This window comes from Thamnophis sirtalis, unplaced genomic scaffold, assembly GCF_051295495.1.
Source record: "Thamnophis sirtalis isolate CommonGarterSnake01/CBP01778 unplaced genomic scaffold, rThaSir2_p1.2 scaffold_7, whole genome shotgun sequence".
In the NCBI taxonomy this organism is placed as follows: Eukaryota; Metazoa; Chordata; class Lepidosauria; order Squamata; family Natricidae; genus Thamnophis; species Thamnophis sirtalis.
In genome coordinates, this window is record NW_028261387.1 from 31,164,584 (window position 1) to 31,182,924 (window position 18,341).

General features: G+C 36.7%; 1 protein-coding gene across 1 annotated transcript in view; it reads left to right on the forward strand.

Annotated features, from left to right (window-relative positions):
* The first annotated feature begins 5,060 nt into the window (after positions 1-5,060).
* GLIS1 (GLIS family zinc finger 1) overlaps positions 5,061-18,341 on the forward strand; it is a 290,507-nt gene continuing 277,226 nt past the window's right edge. The window contains exons 1-3 of the mRNA XM_087719642.1: positions 5,061-5,117; positions 5,968-6,061; positions 6,736-7,136. Coding sequence (XP_087575768.1) covers positions 6,884-7,136 — 253 coding nt within the window. The 5' untranslated portion in view covers positions 5,061-5,117; positions 5,968-6,061; positions 6,736-6,883. The remainder of the gene's footprint in view (positions 5,118-5,967; positions 6,062-6,735; positions 7,137-18,341) is intronic.

The window sequence follows — 18,341 nt, forward strand, 5'->3', positions numbered from 1 at the left end:
GTTGCAATCGTACTATATTGGACAAGATGTATCAAAACTGATCAGTAGTACATAGCATGGAATCAGGAGTGAAATGCTACCAGTCCGGACCAGTTCATCGAACCGGTAGCAAAGATGCCAGCTGTTCGCGTGAACCGGTAGTAAAAAAAATGCAACCATTTTGAATGAACCAGTTTTTCCGATGGTAAGTGGATTTCACCCCTGCATGGAACACCAGCATAGCTAAGTCTGGTGATACAGTTAACATATGCACAAATGTTGGTCATGTGAACATGGGGATACTGCAATGGCTGTGAAAACTGGTCATAAGTCATTTTTTTCAGTGTTGTGACTTTGAATGGTTACTAAATGAATGGTTGTAACAAGGGCTACTTGTGTTTATTACTACAACACATTATGCAAAAGCCTTTACCGTCTAATGGCATAAACTGGTTGGGGAAATCTATGGGTCCTCTGGGGATGGCCGTGGCACATGGATGATTGCAACATAGAATGTAAGAGGAACAAAATGGCAAAGTGAATGAGAAGGTACCTTTTAGAAAGCAGATAAGAATAGAGAAGGGTATAATGAAAGAATCACTACAAAAATTAGGATGAAAGAAAAGTATTAATATGTTCACAGGGAAAAAAGGTAACCTAAGGACAAATGTAATTCATAGGTGCTATGAAAATATTGAAAAATTAAAGTGTCCAGGTATAAATAGCATAACTGGAGAAATGGAGGAGGTTTGCTTATGCAGTGACTGTTTAATGTGCATTTGAAAATAGCTGTTTTGCTTGACAATTGGAAAAAAATTAAGAACAAATAAAAAATAGCAAGAATGAATGCAAAAGATTACATGGAAAATAATTGGATAAGCAGGGAAGATGTTTGGAGGATTTCAATTAAAGGATATAAAAGTGACATTAAGTAAAATATGTAAAATACAGGCTTTATCGCAGTGACGATGAAAACCAGAGTTTTGCTTTTTCAAGAGTAGCAAATCAATTATATCTATGATGGAAAACTAACGTAATTTTGCTGAATGAAAAAGAGTACAATAAAGCACATAGGCATGAAGTACAACATATTTTGCATGAATATGAAGCTGGAAGTTGATCAATAATGTATAAGTAATACTACAAGGAATAAGGCTTCCAAAAGGGCAAGTAGAACAATTAGCAATGATTCAATATTGAGGAGGGGGTGAGACAAGGTAGTGTGATATCCCCTTGGTTATTTAATTTGTTTGTAGAAAAAATGTCTAAGTAATGCTTGAAATGATTCATCTAACAAGAGTTGTCACTAAGAAGACTGCTTATCCATGGAATACTCATCTCTCCCGGGACTAATAATAAATTCACATTGGTCAATATTACACATGGCTTCCCAGAAAAAGCTAATTAACTTTATAAATACCTAATCCACAAGAAAACACGGAAGCAAAACATTTTGGTTGTAATTTGTTTTGTTTTATTAATTTTCATTATTAACTCATTAATTTCAATTAATTATAAAGAAAGCAAGCTTCTGGTAAGTGTCAGAGTAAAGAATACTAAATCTTTTAAAGCAAAAACAGAATTAAATGCTTTTTGACTGATATATTTCTAAAATATTTTAACATTTTTAGAAGTAGGTTTATTATTATTTTGTCTAAATTGTATATATTGCTCCTTCCAGGTTCTTTATTATTAACTGCATTTATGATATAGTCAATATGTTAACAGACAGAAGGACCTAGTTACAGAGCTGAGGTGACACAGTGGTTAGAGTACAGTACTGCAGGCCACTTCAGCTGACTGCTATCTGCAGTTCGGCGGTTCAAATCTCACCGGCTCAAGGTTGATTCAGCCTTCCATCCTTCCGAGGTGGGTGAAATGAGGACCCAGACTGTGGGGGCAATATGCTGACTCTGTAAACCGCTTAGAGAGGGCTGAAAGCCCTATGAAGCGGTATATAAGTCTAACTGCTATTGCTATTGCTATTGGTTGATTTGAAAAAAAGAAAATAGCTACATAGGATAGGATTTGGTGAGTGTTTTAATGATAGAACACAGACACATGACATATGATGATATTTTTGGGATATTGTTTAAAATATGTTTTATTTGCTTTTTTGTGTGTGAGTTGCTAGAAAAACTATGTTGAGATTGGTGACTATAGAATGATGCTTAAATAAATCAATAAAATGATATCATTTTCCATATACAATAAGATTCAAATTTTTAATAATCGGCTGTGATGGATAGGACTAATGAGAGCTGGGTAGGACTAACAAAAGTGAATGTTTAATTAGTTTTTGGTATTCTAAGATCTGGAAGATTCCTGATTCCATGATTGATTGATTGACTGATTGATTGATTTATGCTGCCCATTTCACTGATACAGTGTGATTCTAGGCGGTTTACAACATATTACAATGATTTAGGGTTATATGCTGTCCTTGATTTATGACCATTTGTTTAATGATAGTTTAGAGTTATGATGATCCTAAAAAATGTGATTTAGAACCTGTCCTCAAAATTATGACCACAATACCACCCCCATGGTCAAATGATCAAAATTTGGGTGCATGGCAAACAGCTAGCATTTAGGATAGTTACAACATCCTATGATTATCTGATTGCTGATAAACCTAGGATGTTTTAGTAACCATAAGATGTATAGGATGTTGTATTGACAGAATTGGGATTATCTAATCTTGTGAAAAGAAGGATTAGGGTTGACATGATAGTAGTGTTCCAATATTTGAGGGGCTGCCACAAAGAAGAGGGGATCAACCTATTTTCCAAAGCACCAGAAGGCAAGAAACAATGGATAGAAACTAATCAAGGAGAGAAGCAACATAGAACTAAGGAGAAATTTCCGAACAGGGAGAACAATTAACCAGTGAAACAGTTTGCCTTCAGAAGTTGTGGGTGCTCTTATCTTTGGAGGCTTTTAAGAAGAGACTGGACAGCTGGTTTTCTGAAATAGTATAGCATGTCCTGCTTGAGCAGGGGGTTGGACTAGAAGACCTCCAAAGCCTCTTCCAACTCTGTTATTCTATTTACAATTTGTGACCTTCCCAGCCAGCTTCCGACAAGCAAAGTCAATGAGAGAAGCTAGATTCACTTAACAACTGTGGTGATTTAATTAATGGTTGTGGTAAAAATGTTAATAAAATTGGGTCCAGTCACAGATAGTCCTTGACTTAAAAACACAATTGGGAAGGGAATTTTGGTCACGAAGCAATGCAGTCATTAAACAAATCATCAAGTCAAGGACTATCTATAATACATTTTCTGGTCTTATTATATGATGCATTTGAAGAACAGTAATACAATTGTAGTTCACTTGGTATATTATTTCTTTAGATTAAAAAAAATCTGTTTCATGTCTTCAGGGATTGTGCTATTATTTTTGCTTTCAATAGAATGCTAGGAATGATTCGGGAAATAACTGATTGTAATATTATTATAGTTTCTAAAATTGGCACTGGTTTGTATGAAGTAATAAAATGACTTATTAAAATCTGCAAAATATTGAAGTTGCAACAATTTGAGGGAGGGAAATACTGTCCAAACCCTTTAACAATTTTGGATGTTTGCTGTTGATTAAACTGTCATTATTCAAGTTAATATTTTTAGAAGCAAGATATATTTGCATGCATTGGCAGGAGTGGGGAATAAGAATTAATACTAAATGCTGGATTGATAAATTCTCATACAAGCCATTTTCAATTATTTTTCATGCAATGAATTGTTTATGTGGTGAGTTTTAGTCTCCCTTTTCCCACTTTGAACTTTGATACTGAGAAGAACCTATTTTGCCTTATGTTACCTGCTGTTTTGAAGGGCAAGCTTGTTAGCCTATTGGTTATTTCATTACGTGCAATCCTATTTCATGCAGGTGAACCAGTCTTGCAAAAGCATAACTAGTATGTTACCTAATAAACAGTAAGGCCTTATTCAGAGGAAGTGTTTATGTGCAAGAATAGACGTTCGCTCAATTTAATGAGGAATTTGGGAAATGTAGTCCTGTTATTTCTTCTTATAGGATAAATACAAACCCCAGCCTTTTGAACAGCATAGGTAAAGGTTCCCCTTGCACATATGTGCTAGTCGTCCCCGACTCTAGGGGGCGGTGCTCATCTCCATTTCAAAGCCAAAGAGCCAGCGCTGTCCGAAGACGTCTCCATGGTCATGTGGTCGGCATATGACTAAGCACGGAATGCTGTTACCTTCCCACCAAAGGTGCTCCCTATTTTTCTACTTGCATTTTACATGCTTTTAAACTGCTAGGAAGTTGGGACATGTAACTAGTGCTCACTGTTAGACGTTGCTATGGATTTGAACTGCCGATCTTTCTGATCAACAAGTTCAGTGTCTTAGACACTGAGCCCCCGTGTCCCTTCACTTATATACCAATAGAAGAGAATATTTGTAGCTCAGGATTGAACTGTGGGGTTCTTGATGCTCTCTCTAAGCCTAGTGGTTTCCTTGCAAAAGTTTCATTACCGAACTAGGCAACATCATCAGTGCTCAACATCCATGGAGATTTTCAGTCCTCCAGGACAGTTCATCCCAAAAGTGCTTTTTCAAAAGGCAACCGGACTTTGTTTTTCCTTGAAGACCTTTCGCTTCTCAAGCTCCAAGAAGCTTCCTCAGTTCTGAATGATTGGGGAAGCGCTAGCGCTCAAAGATTAAAAGGGAAAAAAATCAACACGCCAATATTGTGCAGCGATGAGAGTGCTGCGGATTGGCTTTTGGTGAAAGCCTTCCTTAGAGAATTGGTGAGGCGGGTCAAGAGCGCAGGGGCAAAAGTGTCGAGTGGCCGGGCCACGTGCCGACGGGCGCCACACTTTGCACACGTGCCTGCCCCTTTTGCACGCTCACTCTCCGGCTCGCACCGAGGAGGCGGGTCCCTCGGCGGCTCCTCTCGCCGCCCAATCTGGCTCAGGGGCCGGGTTTTGCTCAGCCACCGGCTCTTCGGAAGGGCAATCGCCAGGTTGCTTTAACCCGGAGTTTGGCGGCGCGGGAGAAGCACTGGGCGACGGGCGAGTTGAGGTTAAGCGAGGGGCCGGCCGGCTCGCGCCACAGATTGAACTCGGGAGCGCTCGCGCGAAGTGATACTATGTGCCAGCGTCGTTGCCTTGGGTAATGTGTGTGTGTTTGTGTGCGTGTAGACCCGGGCAAGAGCAACCCTGTAGTAGTTCTCTTGAGCGAGAGGCGGACTCGCTTTCTCACCTGCAGGGCACGGGTGTTTGGGCGGCTTTCCCAATTTCTTGGTGTTGCAACTGATTAGATGAGAGAAATCCCAGTTCCGCTATTCTCCTAAGGGGAAAGTATCCTACCCGGCTGGATTGGAGGCGCTGGGTTTTAAATATTGGCGGAACATCTGTTTTATGATACCCGGCTAGCTACTACGTTATTAGGCCAGCCTGGTTCCTGAATGATAAAAAGCTTTCGGTTTCTGTTAGAAGGCTTCGTTTAATCGACTTAAGACAGTGAAGATAAAAGACGAAGATGTAGGCAGTTCTGCTATTCGGGAAGGGTGAAGCCATCTTTCTCTTCGCTAATCGTCTTGCACCAACAGTGGGGATTTTATATTGCTTACATCCTTTTGTTGCAATTTAGCCTGATTAGTGAAGGTTGAGGAAGGAACCGGCAGGATCGAAGCATCCAAATCCTACACCCGCTCTTTTTTTTTTTCCTGAAAGGGGAAAAAAGTTAGATTGTCCTGTTAAAAAAAAAGAAAGAAAACCCACAGAATCTCTTTAAACTTTCTTCTGGCTGCAAATATCCAACTGCAATTATTTTCTTTGGAAAACCCCAGGTTTTGGGTTGGTAGTATTGTTCTCTATAAACAGACTTTTAATTTAGATTATATTGGGGATTAGTTGAATAGTGGTAGAAAGCTATAGCTGGTCAAGACACCGACTGATTCATCCGTTTGGAGTTTTAAATTTAGGGGAAATTCTTTTTTTTTTGTGGTGCATCTGATTAGAAAGCTCTTGTCGTAAATCATCAGGAAATGGAAGGAAGCTGTTAGGTTGCTGAATTATGCTGGATGGTGGTGTTAAATCCTGCCACTTAATAATGTAAGTTATAACTCATGGCATACTTGTTTAGCTACTTTGTGTTTAAAATCGTGCCTTTCCTAGTAATTGCAATTAATTACCGAAGACACAGCTTGAACCAATGAATAATCTCTTCATTTTCTGCATCTAAGGAAGAGAAATCATAACATGCTGGAATAGAGGGATGGTTACATAGTTCAATGAATCTCTTGCTAAGTTTGTACTTTACATAATGAATAGCAAGTTACATTAACAAAATAAACAGAATATTCTTCTAATGCAACTCTTCTTTAGAGTTGTTTGGGTTATTACACCAGTTAATGAATAGAGTTAAATCCAGGATCGCAAGGCAAACCATCTGGGTTTGACCAGAGAAGCTGATGCTACAATATAGTAATTTGACTTTAAAATTTTATAGGACAGCTTGTTTGAATTGCAGTGGAACTAGGGCAACTGCTCTGTTTGAAGTCAATAAGGGTTACTGTGCTACAAAAATGTGTTACTTTCCAGTTTTCTGATGTTAATAATTTTGCAGCAAGTAGTTTAAAATTAAAACCAATCAACCAATTTATCTTCTAGCTTAAAAACCCATTTCTTTGTGGTCACCTTTCTCTTGCAGCAATGAGTGGCAAGTTTAAAAGTATGAGTTCAGTCAGTAAAAGGCTGCTTCTAATTTATTTCCCATTTATTGACAGATTTCATTGCTCTGTATTTTGCTGTTTTGTGCACTCCTCAATATAAGAGATTTGGAAGGGTCCGTCTTGAAGAGGCATGTTACACACTATGCATGATGAGGTAGTAGAAATCCAACAGTAGCACAGCATTCTCTGAAGTCCATGACAAATGTCACGTTATTCCTATGAAGAAGCTACTCCAAGTCAACTTTTCCAACAGTGGCACACTTTCTTGAATTCCCAAATGTCTTTTAAAATCACTGTCAGTAACAGCAGCGACAATGCTGAAATTCAGAGGAGCCCACCTGAACTCACAGGTTTCTTTCCAAAACGATCTAGCATCTTTGAGAGATTTCCTGTTCTCCAAAGAACACAGGAGACAAGATGTCCTAAAATTGCTAGAGAAGATTTCCAGCAGAAAGGTGAGGTTTTTTTTAAAACGTTCATCAGAAAATATTTCCTGTAAGATACATATTTTCTTTCCTTTGTCAGATTAATATTTGTTAACAGTATTCATACATTTACCAGTACTTATGCAAATATCCTTTACCTTCTTTCTTGAAGAACATTTAGAGCAGATTTTCTTTATAGTTCACAAATTTATATCACAATATGTAAATAATTGCAAGTGTAAGGTTTGCAAAATACTATTGTGAAATGAGTATCAGAGAAGGAAACCTCTTTTTCTTTCATTTAATAATAATATGAAACTGTCACTCTTTAATGGAAACTCTGTTGGCAGATCTATTTAATGTTTTTATATAAATATTATAGTTAATATAACTACATTTCCATTTGGAATGTGGCAGTTCTTTTACAATGCACCATCATTTTATACTGTGTTTATTGTAAAATGATAAACACCTTTATCATAAGTGTTCTTTCTCAGAGCTTGTGAGTAGAATGGTATTTATGTAAAAAAGTTAACCTGAATGATGCAGGCAACAAAAATAAGATGAGTATAGATAGTTCAGAATGAGCATTGATAATATTTCTATCTAATCAGCTGGGTCAAAATTAATCTAACATGCTAATTCAGTTATTTTTCTTGATGTCAGAAATAAATTGGTGTGTTCTGGCCTATCATTCCTCCTTAGTTTTGTTAATTCAGCTTTTAATCTCAGCTCCCTCATTGTTTCACAATCTAGAAACATAAATCAAGGTTCTCTAGATAGTTAAGAAGAAGTACCCCACCTCAGCTATAATACTAAACAAACCTAGGTTTGAGGTTACATGACTTTCCTAGTTGTTCCCTCTAGCAGAAAAAAAACAATGGTCAAGCAACATATACAATCTTTTTAAACAGAAATAATCTGCATTTATGCACATGGACACTAAGAAAGTTCAATCAATTTTTGGCACATTAGGTATCTTGAGATCTACTTCCTTCAATACATTTTAAATTATTGCTTGATTTTCCCCCTCTCTGGTTTGTGTTCAAAACACTGGCCTGGAAGCTATGATTTTGCTATGTGTCTTTATTATTAACCCACTCCTGTCTCCTTTAATCTCAGAATTCTCAAAAATAACCAGCATTATAAATATTGTGAATAATGCATTATTTTCAGCAAAGCACATTTTTAAATGCCCTTGAAATCCTTTAAGAAAAAAAGCAAGAACATTTGAGACATCAGCTTTATCTTTTGTAATATTTGTAACAACTTTAGATAGATCATATTTATAAGACCAAAATCTATGTAATTTAACCTTTGGTTTTCAACACAGGCCCACGGAAATGGAGAACCATAAGAGCAATATCCATCTCCTGTTATTGTTCTGGAGTAGTTACCATATTTTTCAGAGTATAAGATGCACATTTTCCCACTAAAACAGGGTGAAAATTTGGATGCTCTTATATAGTGAATGTAGCCTCGCCCACACTTTGGCGTCTGCCTCACAGCAATTTGCCTCCTTGCAGCAAACAGCAAACAGCCTGTTTCAGTTTCAGCATAGCCTGATTAGCACAAGCAGCTGATTGTTGGTTGGATTGGCCTCCCAAGGATCAGCTGTTTCAGGCTGCAGGAATTGCCATTACCTATGGCCACCTCTGCACGCCCCATTTTCAGCCTCCACATCCCATTTTTGGTTTCCACGCACCCCATTTTCCGCCCATTCTAATCCCTGCCACCCGGAATGGGTGGAAAACAGGGTGTGCGGGGGTTGAAAATGGACTGTGCGGCTTAAAATGGGATGTGGAAGCCAAAAATGGGTGTGCAGAGGCAACAATAGGCTATGGCAATCCTTGGGAGGCCCGACAATCAACTGCTTGTGTTAATCAGGCTGTACTGAAACTGAAATGGACTGTTTGCTGTTTGCTGCAAGAGGCAAATTGCTAGGAGGCCGAGGGAGAGGCAGATTTTTTTTCTTGTTTTCCTCCCCAAAAGCTAGGTGCGTCTTATACTTCGGAGTGTCTGATACTCTGAAAAATATGGTAATTCTTTGTTTCTGTGACAGCAGATTGCCATCCTGATTGTATGTTTCTCCAGGCTTCTTTAAAAACAATCAGAACTATTCCGCCTGTCTGAATTTGCACTGATGATACAGTTATTTGAATAATGAAAAGTCTGCTAGAAAACAACCAAGTGTCAGAGAGCACCAGGGACTCCCTCATATCAGAGTTTACAGTAAATTCAATAGTTCAATTCTTTTCCACTTCTCTGAGCTCCTCATTATTCCACTAGATAATGCTCTGCAAGTTTATTAATGGGGCAGTGGGAAATAATGCTTTACCCATTCCTTTTTTTTAATCCATTTATTTTTTCTCTCCCACTTAATCTTTCCATGTCTTTCTTCTTTCTTTTAGTTGCTTCTTCTCTTAATGAAAAAGTCCCGAATGTCATAATCGTTCTAATGGTATAGTTGCTAAGTTGCTGAATTCCAAATTGGGAGGGGGGAAAAAAGGAAAAGTCTTCAATGTGTTTTCTATAGAGCCTTGGATCATATATTTTATCTGCTAAAAAGAAGGCTAACATAAAAATAGTTCAGTAGAAGATAATATCTAGCAACGAAAAATAAAAGATATTTCTGAAGGGATGCAGCAGTAACATATGTTCTCAAAAATCTTCATAGGGCAATCCTATTTTTTAAAATAAATTCCTTGGCAATATTCTTGATGGTGAATTACTAGTCCAAAAGATGTGGAAAATTTAAAGAATGTTGTGTAGACAATTTAGCTGGTTGCTGAAATGCACTTTGGTCCTTTATACTACTTAGTGCATTTGCATTGAGTTGAATGTGACTGGTGATATATTTTAATGTCTTGGATGAGGAAACTTTTATTTCTTTTTCTGGGTAGCAGGTGATCATTTAATTTCTATTATGATTTCCCTTTTAATTTAAAATTACACCTATTTATTTCCTTTTTTTAATTAAAAAGTAAATTCATCAGCTTCTTAGTTGCCAGTTTTCTCTCTGGCCTTTTTGCCTAAGGTCATGTCTTGGAGGGAGTTAAGGAATGAATTAGAGTCATTACCGTAATTGTTTGATGTAATTAAGAAGAAAAGGGTTATTTCTTTAAAACTGGGGATAGGTGCCCTGGCAGCCCCCTTTTTCTGCTTTAGAATGCTCATACTGAGGAAGACTTCAATTACATTTAGCTATCCCATCATTAAAATAGTTTTTAAAAAGATTTATATGGCCACCCATCTTAAAACACAGCTTTGAACAGCCATACATGTATTGGGTTGTTGTTGTTTTCTTGCTTATCCCACCATGGATTTGGTATGGATACAGTTTGATACAATTTGATGCACCTCACCAACCATTCACAAACTGATTCTCTCTCAGGGGTGGTACTAGGCCAGCAGAGATTGGACAGTTTAGGCTCATGCAATCACACGCCCTCTCCTCTGGTTTCAGGATATGTTTGTGGGCTTTTCTGCTTGGGCAACGGGAAATACAAATTATTTTAGATTGAATACTCTCCTAGTCCAGTCAAGTCTCTGAGCCGATCCCAGGTTTGATGACCTGGATCAGTCTGAAAAGCACCTGCCCAATGATGGTGGTGGTGGCAGCAGTGGATGGGAGTGGTACAATGAAGAAGGAGAGACCGAGCTGATATCAATAACCAGTTGGGTTGCATTTGGAGTCAGGACCTGACCGTCTTTTGTGGTAATGAGCGCTTTAGCTTAATTATGCACTGTGTGAAGAAATATTTTATTTTGCTTATTTAAATATTTTCTAAACCAGTTTCTTTCACTAGCCATTGATTGTTGTGTTTGGAAAATTCCCCCCTTCCCCATTTCTCCATGACATGCATGATTGATAATGTTTCCTTATATGTCTTTTTATATTCTAAACATTCTCAGATACATTAGCATTCTCCTAAAGGCAAGTGTTTGATTTCCCTCAATTCGTTTTCACTGCCTTCTCTTACATTTTCTCTAGATCTATTATAACCTTTTTCAAATATGGCCATCAAAACTATGGAGTTTTTTCAAAGTCTGACATACCGTAGATCTGCTTAAAGGCATTACAGAGTTGACAGCTTTATTTTGAGTTCTTTTCCTAAGGATCCCTCTGACTGAATTGACTTTCTCAAAGCTACTAATTATTCATTATGACCCCAGATCTTTTTTCTAAATAGTTACAATCATTTAGTCCTCTATCAGTATATGTGTGAGGTTAGAAGGGTTTGCCTCACTGTGCATCACTTTACACATACCTGGTCCTGTAACCATTGATCTGCCACATCATTCTATGAGATCAATAGTGATAAGTAGCCTTATTTTTCAAAATTATTCCTATATCATATAGGAAAAACAATGTAAGTTGTTGTTGGAATCCATACTTGTAAGAATGTCCAGTTTCATCTTTGTAGGCAATTCAGAGACTGCTTGAAGCAGTTCAAAGAAGCGTAGGTGTATAATGCACACAGTAAGAGTTAGTTGTGGATAGGAGTTACATGCATTACTTAAATAGAGGGTCAGTTTGGTCTACTGGTAAGGCTAGAAAGCATGAAACCATGAGTTCAAGTGCTATCTTAACCATGAAAGTGAGCTGGGTGAGCTTGGCCAGTCATTCCCTCTCAGTCCAAATCACCTCACAGAGTTATTGTTGTGGGGAAACTAGGAAAAGGAAGATGTGTTGAATATGTTAACCAACTTGAATTATTTGTAAAAATAATAAAGATGGGATATAGATAAACAGTAGAGCTGCTTGATATTTTTCAGTTGCATAAATTTAAGATTTGCTCTTTGTTATAACTCAGTCCTAGTCTAAATTATTGTGCTATCCAGTAAATATCTGTACAATTGATTTATATTGATTTGATTTATTTGACTAATTCTACACATTCCAAGTTCTTTGTGTGTGTTCTGTCTTGGTCTTAATAATACCCTGCAAAACAAAGTAGACCCATATAGTAACTATGAGAACTCTGGCCTGGTGACCAGCTTCAACTCACTATATACTTTATCCAACCTTTTCTTGGTTTGCTTCCAATTTCATTTGGAATTGAGAATACCGTAGTTTTAGTATTTTAACAATGTACTGAACTACGCTGCTTGTATTACCATTTTATTTCATATAGAGATAGAAAGAGACACATAGCTGCGTGTTTATATATCTGTGTGCAACTTAAAATCAATATTAAATAAATCAATGTAAAGTATATGATTTGACATTGTGTGCAGATTTTTAAAAATCTAAATTGTGAAGGAATGGTCAGCAGTAAGAAATGGGAGAAATCTCTATCAAAATTGCTTCTTTTTCACTTTTCAGAGGAAGAAAGAGCTTATGTTTTTTTAATCTGAATTTCAAACGTGGAAAATCTTAATTTTGTTTGGGAGTTTATTAGTCAAAATGCCAAAGTCACCTTTGTCGTGTTTCTATTGTGGCTGCATTAAATTAAGTTTAAAAAATGCATAAGAGAGAGTGGGTTGCTTGAGGTGAGGTCATGTTTATAGATGAGGTCATGTTTAAATTGGACAAATCCCAAGTCTTGCACTTTCTGCCTTACATTGACTGTTGCTAGGATGGGAGAAGTTACATAGAGAGCTTATTGCTTGCAAAGTGGCTTTGAAATTACACTGGATTACAAAACATTAACATCAGGGCTGCAAATATATCTAGAGCTACAGATTGCCCACCCTGATTTAAAAGTGTTTTTAAATATTTGGTTATTTAAAATCATATGATGATAACACTATTGTAGCAATACATGGACAATTCTTCATTGTTTTTCCTTCCAAGCTTCTCCAGAAACATATGGTTTCTGAATGAATTATAGCTATGGATGGATTTTAACAATTCAGTTTGTCTTGAAAGATAGCATGACAGAAGAACTGATTATAGCTTTTATTTTTTACAAGTTATCTTTCTACATAGACACTCTGGGGGATCATTTGGGCAAGTATCCCATGGTATGATAGTACATTGTGGTAGAATGCTGGAAGAAAGATGCTATATTTGAATGCTTTCTTGAGAATTTGATATTGCAATAGGAACACTTTGACTTTGAGTTGTGAATAGCAGGAGTCATGGTGGCACAGTGGTCATGGTGGCACAGTGGTGGCACAGGAGTCATGGTGGCACAGTGGTGGCACAGTGGTTAGAATGCAGTATTACAGGCTAATTCTGCCAATTGCCAGCAGTTTGATTCTTACCGGCTCAAGGTTGACTCAGCCTTCCATCATTCCAAGGTCGGTAAAATGAGCCAGATTGTTTGGGGCAATATGCTAACTCTGTAAATCACTTAGAAAGGGCTATAAATCACTATGAAGCGGTTTATATGTCTTACTGCTATTGCCATGTCTACTAAAGAGCAATCTAAAAAGACATTTGTCAAATGATATTTGCAGAATACTTGTGGGAGAGGAGGCAGACAAAGATAGAGTCACATAATATTAATTAAATTAGAAAAGGGTTTTTATGAAGAATTAATTATTCTTCCTGTACCATAAGTACCAAAATAACCACATTATAATATAAAAAGGAGGAAATGAAGCTTTTGGTAGCCAGTATACAAAGATTTAATTGCAGCTATATATTATCTGAAAGTAGCTACAACAGAGGGTGTGATAAGCCATAGAAAATATTATATACTGCCACTTTAGAGAATTCAGGATCCTCAAAATTCAATATGAAAAGAAGCAAGTAGTAATGCTGTTCAGAGCATTCTACAGCGACACTTCACTAATAAGTTAATGGGAGTATAGGACTTCTCCCCAGTCATGAAAGTAGCATCTCATCTACAAAGTGTTGGAAGGTTTTTGAAGACCATTTCCAGTTGTCTCCATGCAGGAAATCAGAGAAAAAGCTGTTTTAGAAAACGAATAGCTGCTCACTCATGGTCATATACCTTACAAAATGCCAATTTCAAATGTTTTGCACAATCTTCATAAATAGCAATTAGAGCCACATTGGTATATGAACAAATCAACAGTTCGGCAAAATCTAAAAAGAAACCAGAATGGCACAAAAGGGTGGGCATGCGCTCATGTTCTCCATAATTTGTCATTAGACAAATTATTCTAAGAAATGCATGGTGGAATAAATGTAAAGAAACCTGAAGTTAAGCCAGATCTTTTAGCAATTAAAAAAAAAATCTCCGAACCAAGATGGAAGGGTGAGCACAATAGGTAGTGATGGCATTATTCATGTCAACTAACCCAAATGTTTAAGGACAAAGGCAAATTATTATTCCTGGCCTGTTAAAGAGCGGGTAGAAAATAGATAGATAGGTAGGTAGGTAGGTAGGTAGGTAGGTAGGTAGGTAGGTAGATAGATAGATAGATAGATAGATAGATAGATAAGATAAAATAAGATAAGATAAGATAAGATAAGATAGGATTTGAATATTTTGAAAAATATATACATTTGCATTAAAATCATTAAGGAAAACAACTTTCTGAAATAGTAAATTTTCTCTATTCATAGCATATATGTAAAAGCTCATTGTATTTAAATTCTGTTCCAATTCTATCTTTATGTTGGATTTGATAACTTTTGCAAAGTAGTTGCCAGGTTTTCTCAAACTTCTCTATATTGTTAAGGCATATTCTGTCTGAATACTTCCTTATTTACACAACACACTTCACTGCTAACCTGGAAAAAGGCTCTCCCCATTTTTCTGTGGTTTAATTTGTGTTTTATTAAATGATTATTCATCACTGATGATTACTGGGAAATAAGCTGCTGTATGAAATACTGTAAACCAATTTATGCCATCTCAGTTTTCATGTGTTTTTTTTATTTATGAATTGCAAGAGCTTATTCAAACCATTGCAAAGTAATGAAGCAAAGTCTATCTGGCCAATTGGTGCATTAACATAAATATTGCAAGGCTTGATGTTGCTGGCTGATTTTGATTGGTTTTTCTTCTGCTGTGTTTGAATGGGGCTTTGATGGGTTTATGCAGTTTCTTAACCAAAAAAAACAGCAGTAAAATAAGTCTCAATTATTAATATATTTCAAGAGTTGAGCAAATGATTTTCATATTCAAGGACATTCTAGGTAGTGACAGATGTCAGGATAGCAGCAAGATGAGAATTGATCCAAAAAGCAAAATAATTTAATTGTGTTTTTTTGCATGTTTACTTTGGGGAAAAATTGCCCTAAAAAGACATTAGCAAATACTGTAAAACTAACTTTTAATGCACATTTCAATTGCTGTTATTGTAAGCTCTTCAGGGGTTGAATATTTAGTTTATTCTGAAACTTTGCTGCACTACATGAAATGTGACACCTAGGACTTAGCATTTTAATACTTAGACAAAATATGTATAATAGTAGATGATGTATTTTGCCTGCCTTACAGATCTGAAGAGGTTAGACATTCTGACTAAGGTACTCAGTATCCAAAGTGTAAATCGATGCTTAACTTTCTAAAAAAAATAATAATCTTTCAGTAATCAAATAATTTTACAAGTGAGTGCATATGCAAGAATAATATATGCTACAAAACTGGAGCCAAGTACTTTCCCGGCAACTGGTGTAAGGCCTGAATTTCATTGCCAATATGTGTCAGTGATTCATTGCTATTCTATGAAGTATTCCACCGAAAAGGTTAAAAATTAAAGCCACCAACTTGTGGGTGATAAAAATAACAGCGTTAAATAGTTCATAGAAGTGAAATTGAATAGTATTCATCACCAAGCCACACTCTGTTTTAGATTTCTTTAAATAAAATGCCACCATAAAAATCTTGCTTTTGTTTAAAAACATTCTTGTTTTTGGAGGGAATGACAAGGCTGCCAAATAAGAAATGAAATGATTCTTTAGGTAGATGTGCTCTTAGTACTTAATGCCTAACATAGAACAGGTTTCTTTATAATATATTTAAGTAATAATTCTTAGGAATGTGGGATGCCTAGAGCAAAGCGCTTAAATAAAGTGTTGTTTTAGATATCTAGGAGCAGGTTTATGAAACACTACAGGATAGTTGTCTGGGAAGGCAGAGCCTCACCATTCAGAGCTATGAGCCTAAAAACAGCTCAGGAGAGCAATGTTAAAATGTTAAAAAGCAAAACAGAGCATCCTGATATTTGCCTAAAACACCTAATGCTTTTGGAAAATAGTTTCATGCATGTAGAGGAGAAACTGCACAATTTTTAAATGGTTTTCTTGAGTTTTAGTCTCCTCTGCTGCCCTATTGAGCAGCTGAGTTTAATTTATTCTGACTTGCACACTGAGGGTAGGCATTTGTAAGACCCAGATAAAATTTGCTGTTTCCTGGAATTGTCTTATGTTGGTGAGTAAATCCAAAATAGTAGTGCTTGAAGAAGGCTCCTGATGAACTAGACCACCCAACTACTTTCCCTATTTTTTTTTAGTAAGTCTTGACTCATTCTGACCAAGCAGTTGAATCTGGGTCAATTGTTGAACTAACGTGAATTGCAATGAAAAAAAAAGCATGAATTGATTTATTGTTTCATGTTGTCTCAGAAGCTTTATCTACTCTAAGGCACCCTATCTCAATTTAATGGCTTCTAAATTATTGGAACTGCAGCCCTCAGAATTCCCATCTTTCATGCTTTTGTCACACTGGCTGGGGATTCTGGGTTTTAGAGTATCAACACATCTGGAAAGTGTCGGGTTAGAAGATTTTGCTATAGGGGATATATTGCATACTAAGGATTGCTAGAGCTGCTTCTATTTTAAATCAAAGGAAGTTTTTTTTTTCAAAGAGAAGAACTTGGCTGTGAAGTTTTTATGGAATGCTCATCCCAGTTGGACTCGAGGAACAGACGCTACAATCTTATATGGATCAATCTTGTTTTGTTCCTCCTGCATTAAAAATATGGTGATGTTGAAGGTGGGGAGGAATGATACAGTGGAGATTTGTGGTCACCTTTGCCTTCAGATGGTATATTTAGGTTCTTTGTACTATTTCAACAACAGTAGCAAAATGTTAGAAACACTGTTCTAACGAAATCTGCAGTAGGATGGGGGTACACAAAATCTTTTTAAACCTTGACATAATAATATGATATTGATGGTTACACACTCAAGCAGATGTTTAGACTGGATTTGGCATTTTTGTCCAATTATCGAGTCCTTCCAAAGGACCTGGGACAGGCAGATGTTGTTTAATAATATTAATTATATCGTTGCAGAATGTAAGCTGTTCCAAGTAAAGATGCCTTTTGTAATTGACTGATGTTGACTTTATCAATGCCAGTGGTGTTCAAATGGTGCTCCGAATATATTGAAGTTACATCCTAGGCACCTATTACTATTGGTACTATCTTTGCTTTCTTTTGCCTTCTACTTCTATTTTCAAATCTCTACATTTTATGATTTTTCTCCGGTTCTTCTATTCTGCTGTCTCCAAGTATTTTATTGCTACTAGCCAGACTTTATTATTATTTTTCTTTATACAGAGAGCCAGATGTTTAAACTAGATTTTGAATTTCTGTCTACCTATCAAGTCCCTCCTAAGGTCCTGGGATAGACAATAGCAATAGCAATAGCAGTTAGACTTATATACCGCTTCATAGGGCTTTCAGCCCTCTCTAAGCGGTTTACAGAGTCAGCATATTGCCCCCAACAACAATCCGGATCCTCATTTTACCCACCTCGGAAGGATGGAAGGCTGAGTCAACCCTGACAGAGGTTGACAGAGGTTGTTGATTAATATTAATATTATTTTATATATTATCACTTCCTCTTTTGTCCATTTTCATAACGTATAATCACATGTATACTATTACATAGCCAATATCATGTTGTGTTAATTAATAATTACATCAGTTCATCTTGCCATCAACTCCCGGAAAAATAAAAATAAAAAATAAAAACCAATTATTGGCTCTTCCGCTCTCCATACACCATATTTATGCCTTATCCAACACTTTCTTCTGCCTCTCTCCTCCCCCTCCCTACCTCCTTTCTTCCCTCCATCATCCTTTTCTACTCTACTTCCCCTTCCTTTCTCCTTCTCCTCTCTCCCTTTTCCACTCCTCCTTATTCTCTTCATCTTCCCCCCCTTGCCCTCTCTCCTATCCCTCTCTTCCTATCTTTCTTCTCTCCTCTGCTTCCCACTCTTCCTCTCATTCACTTGGTGTATTTCAGCTTCTGAGCAAACTCCATTCTGTGTTGATGGTATTTATACTTCCATTTCAATATACATAACATATCTTTGTTTTAAAAAATAAGAGAAAGACAGTATACATGTACAATCATAT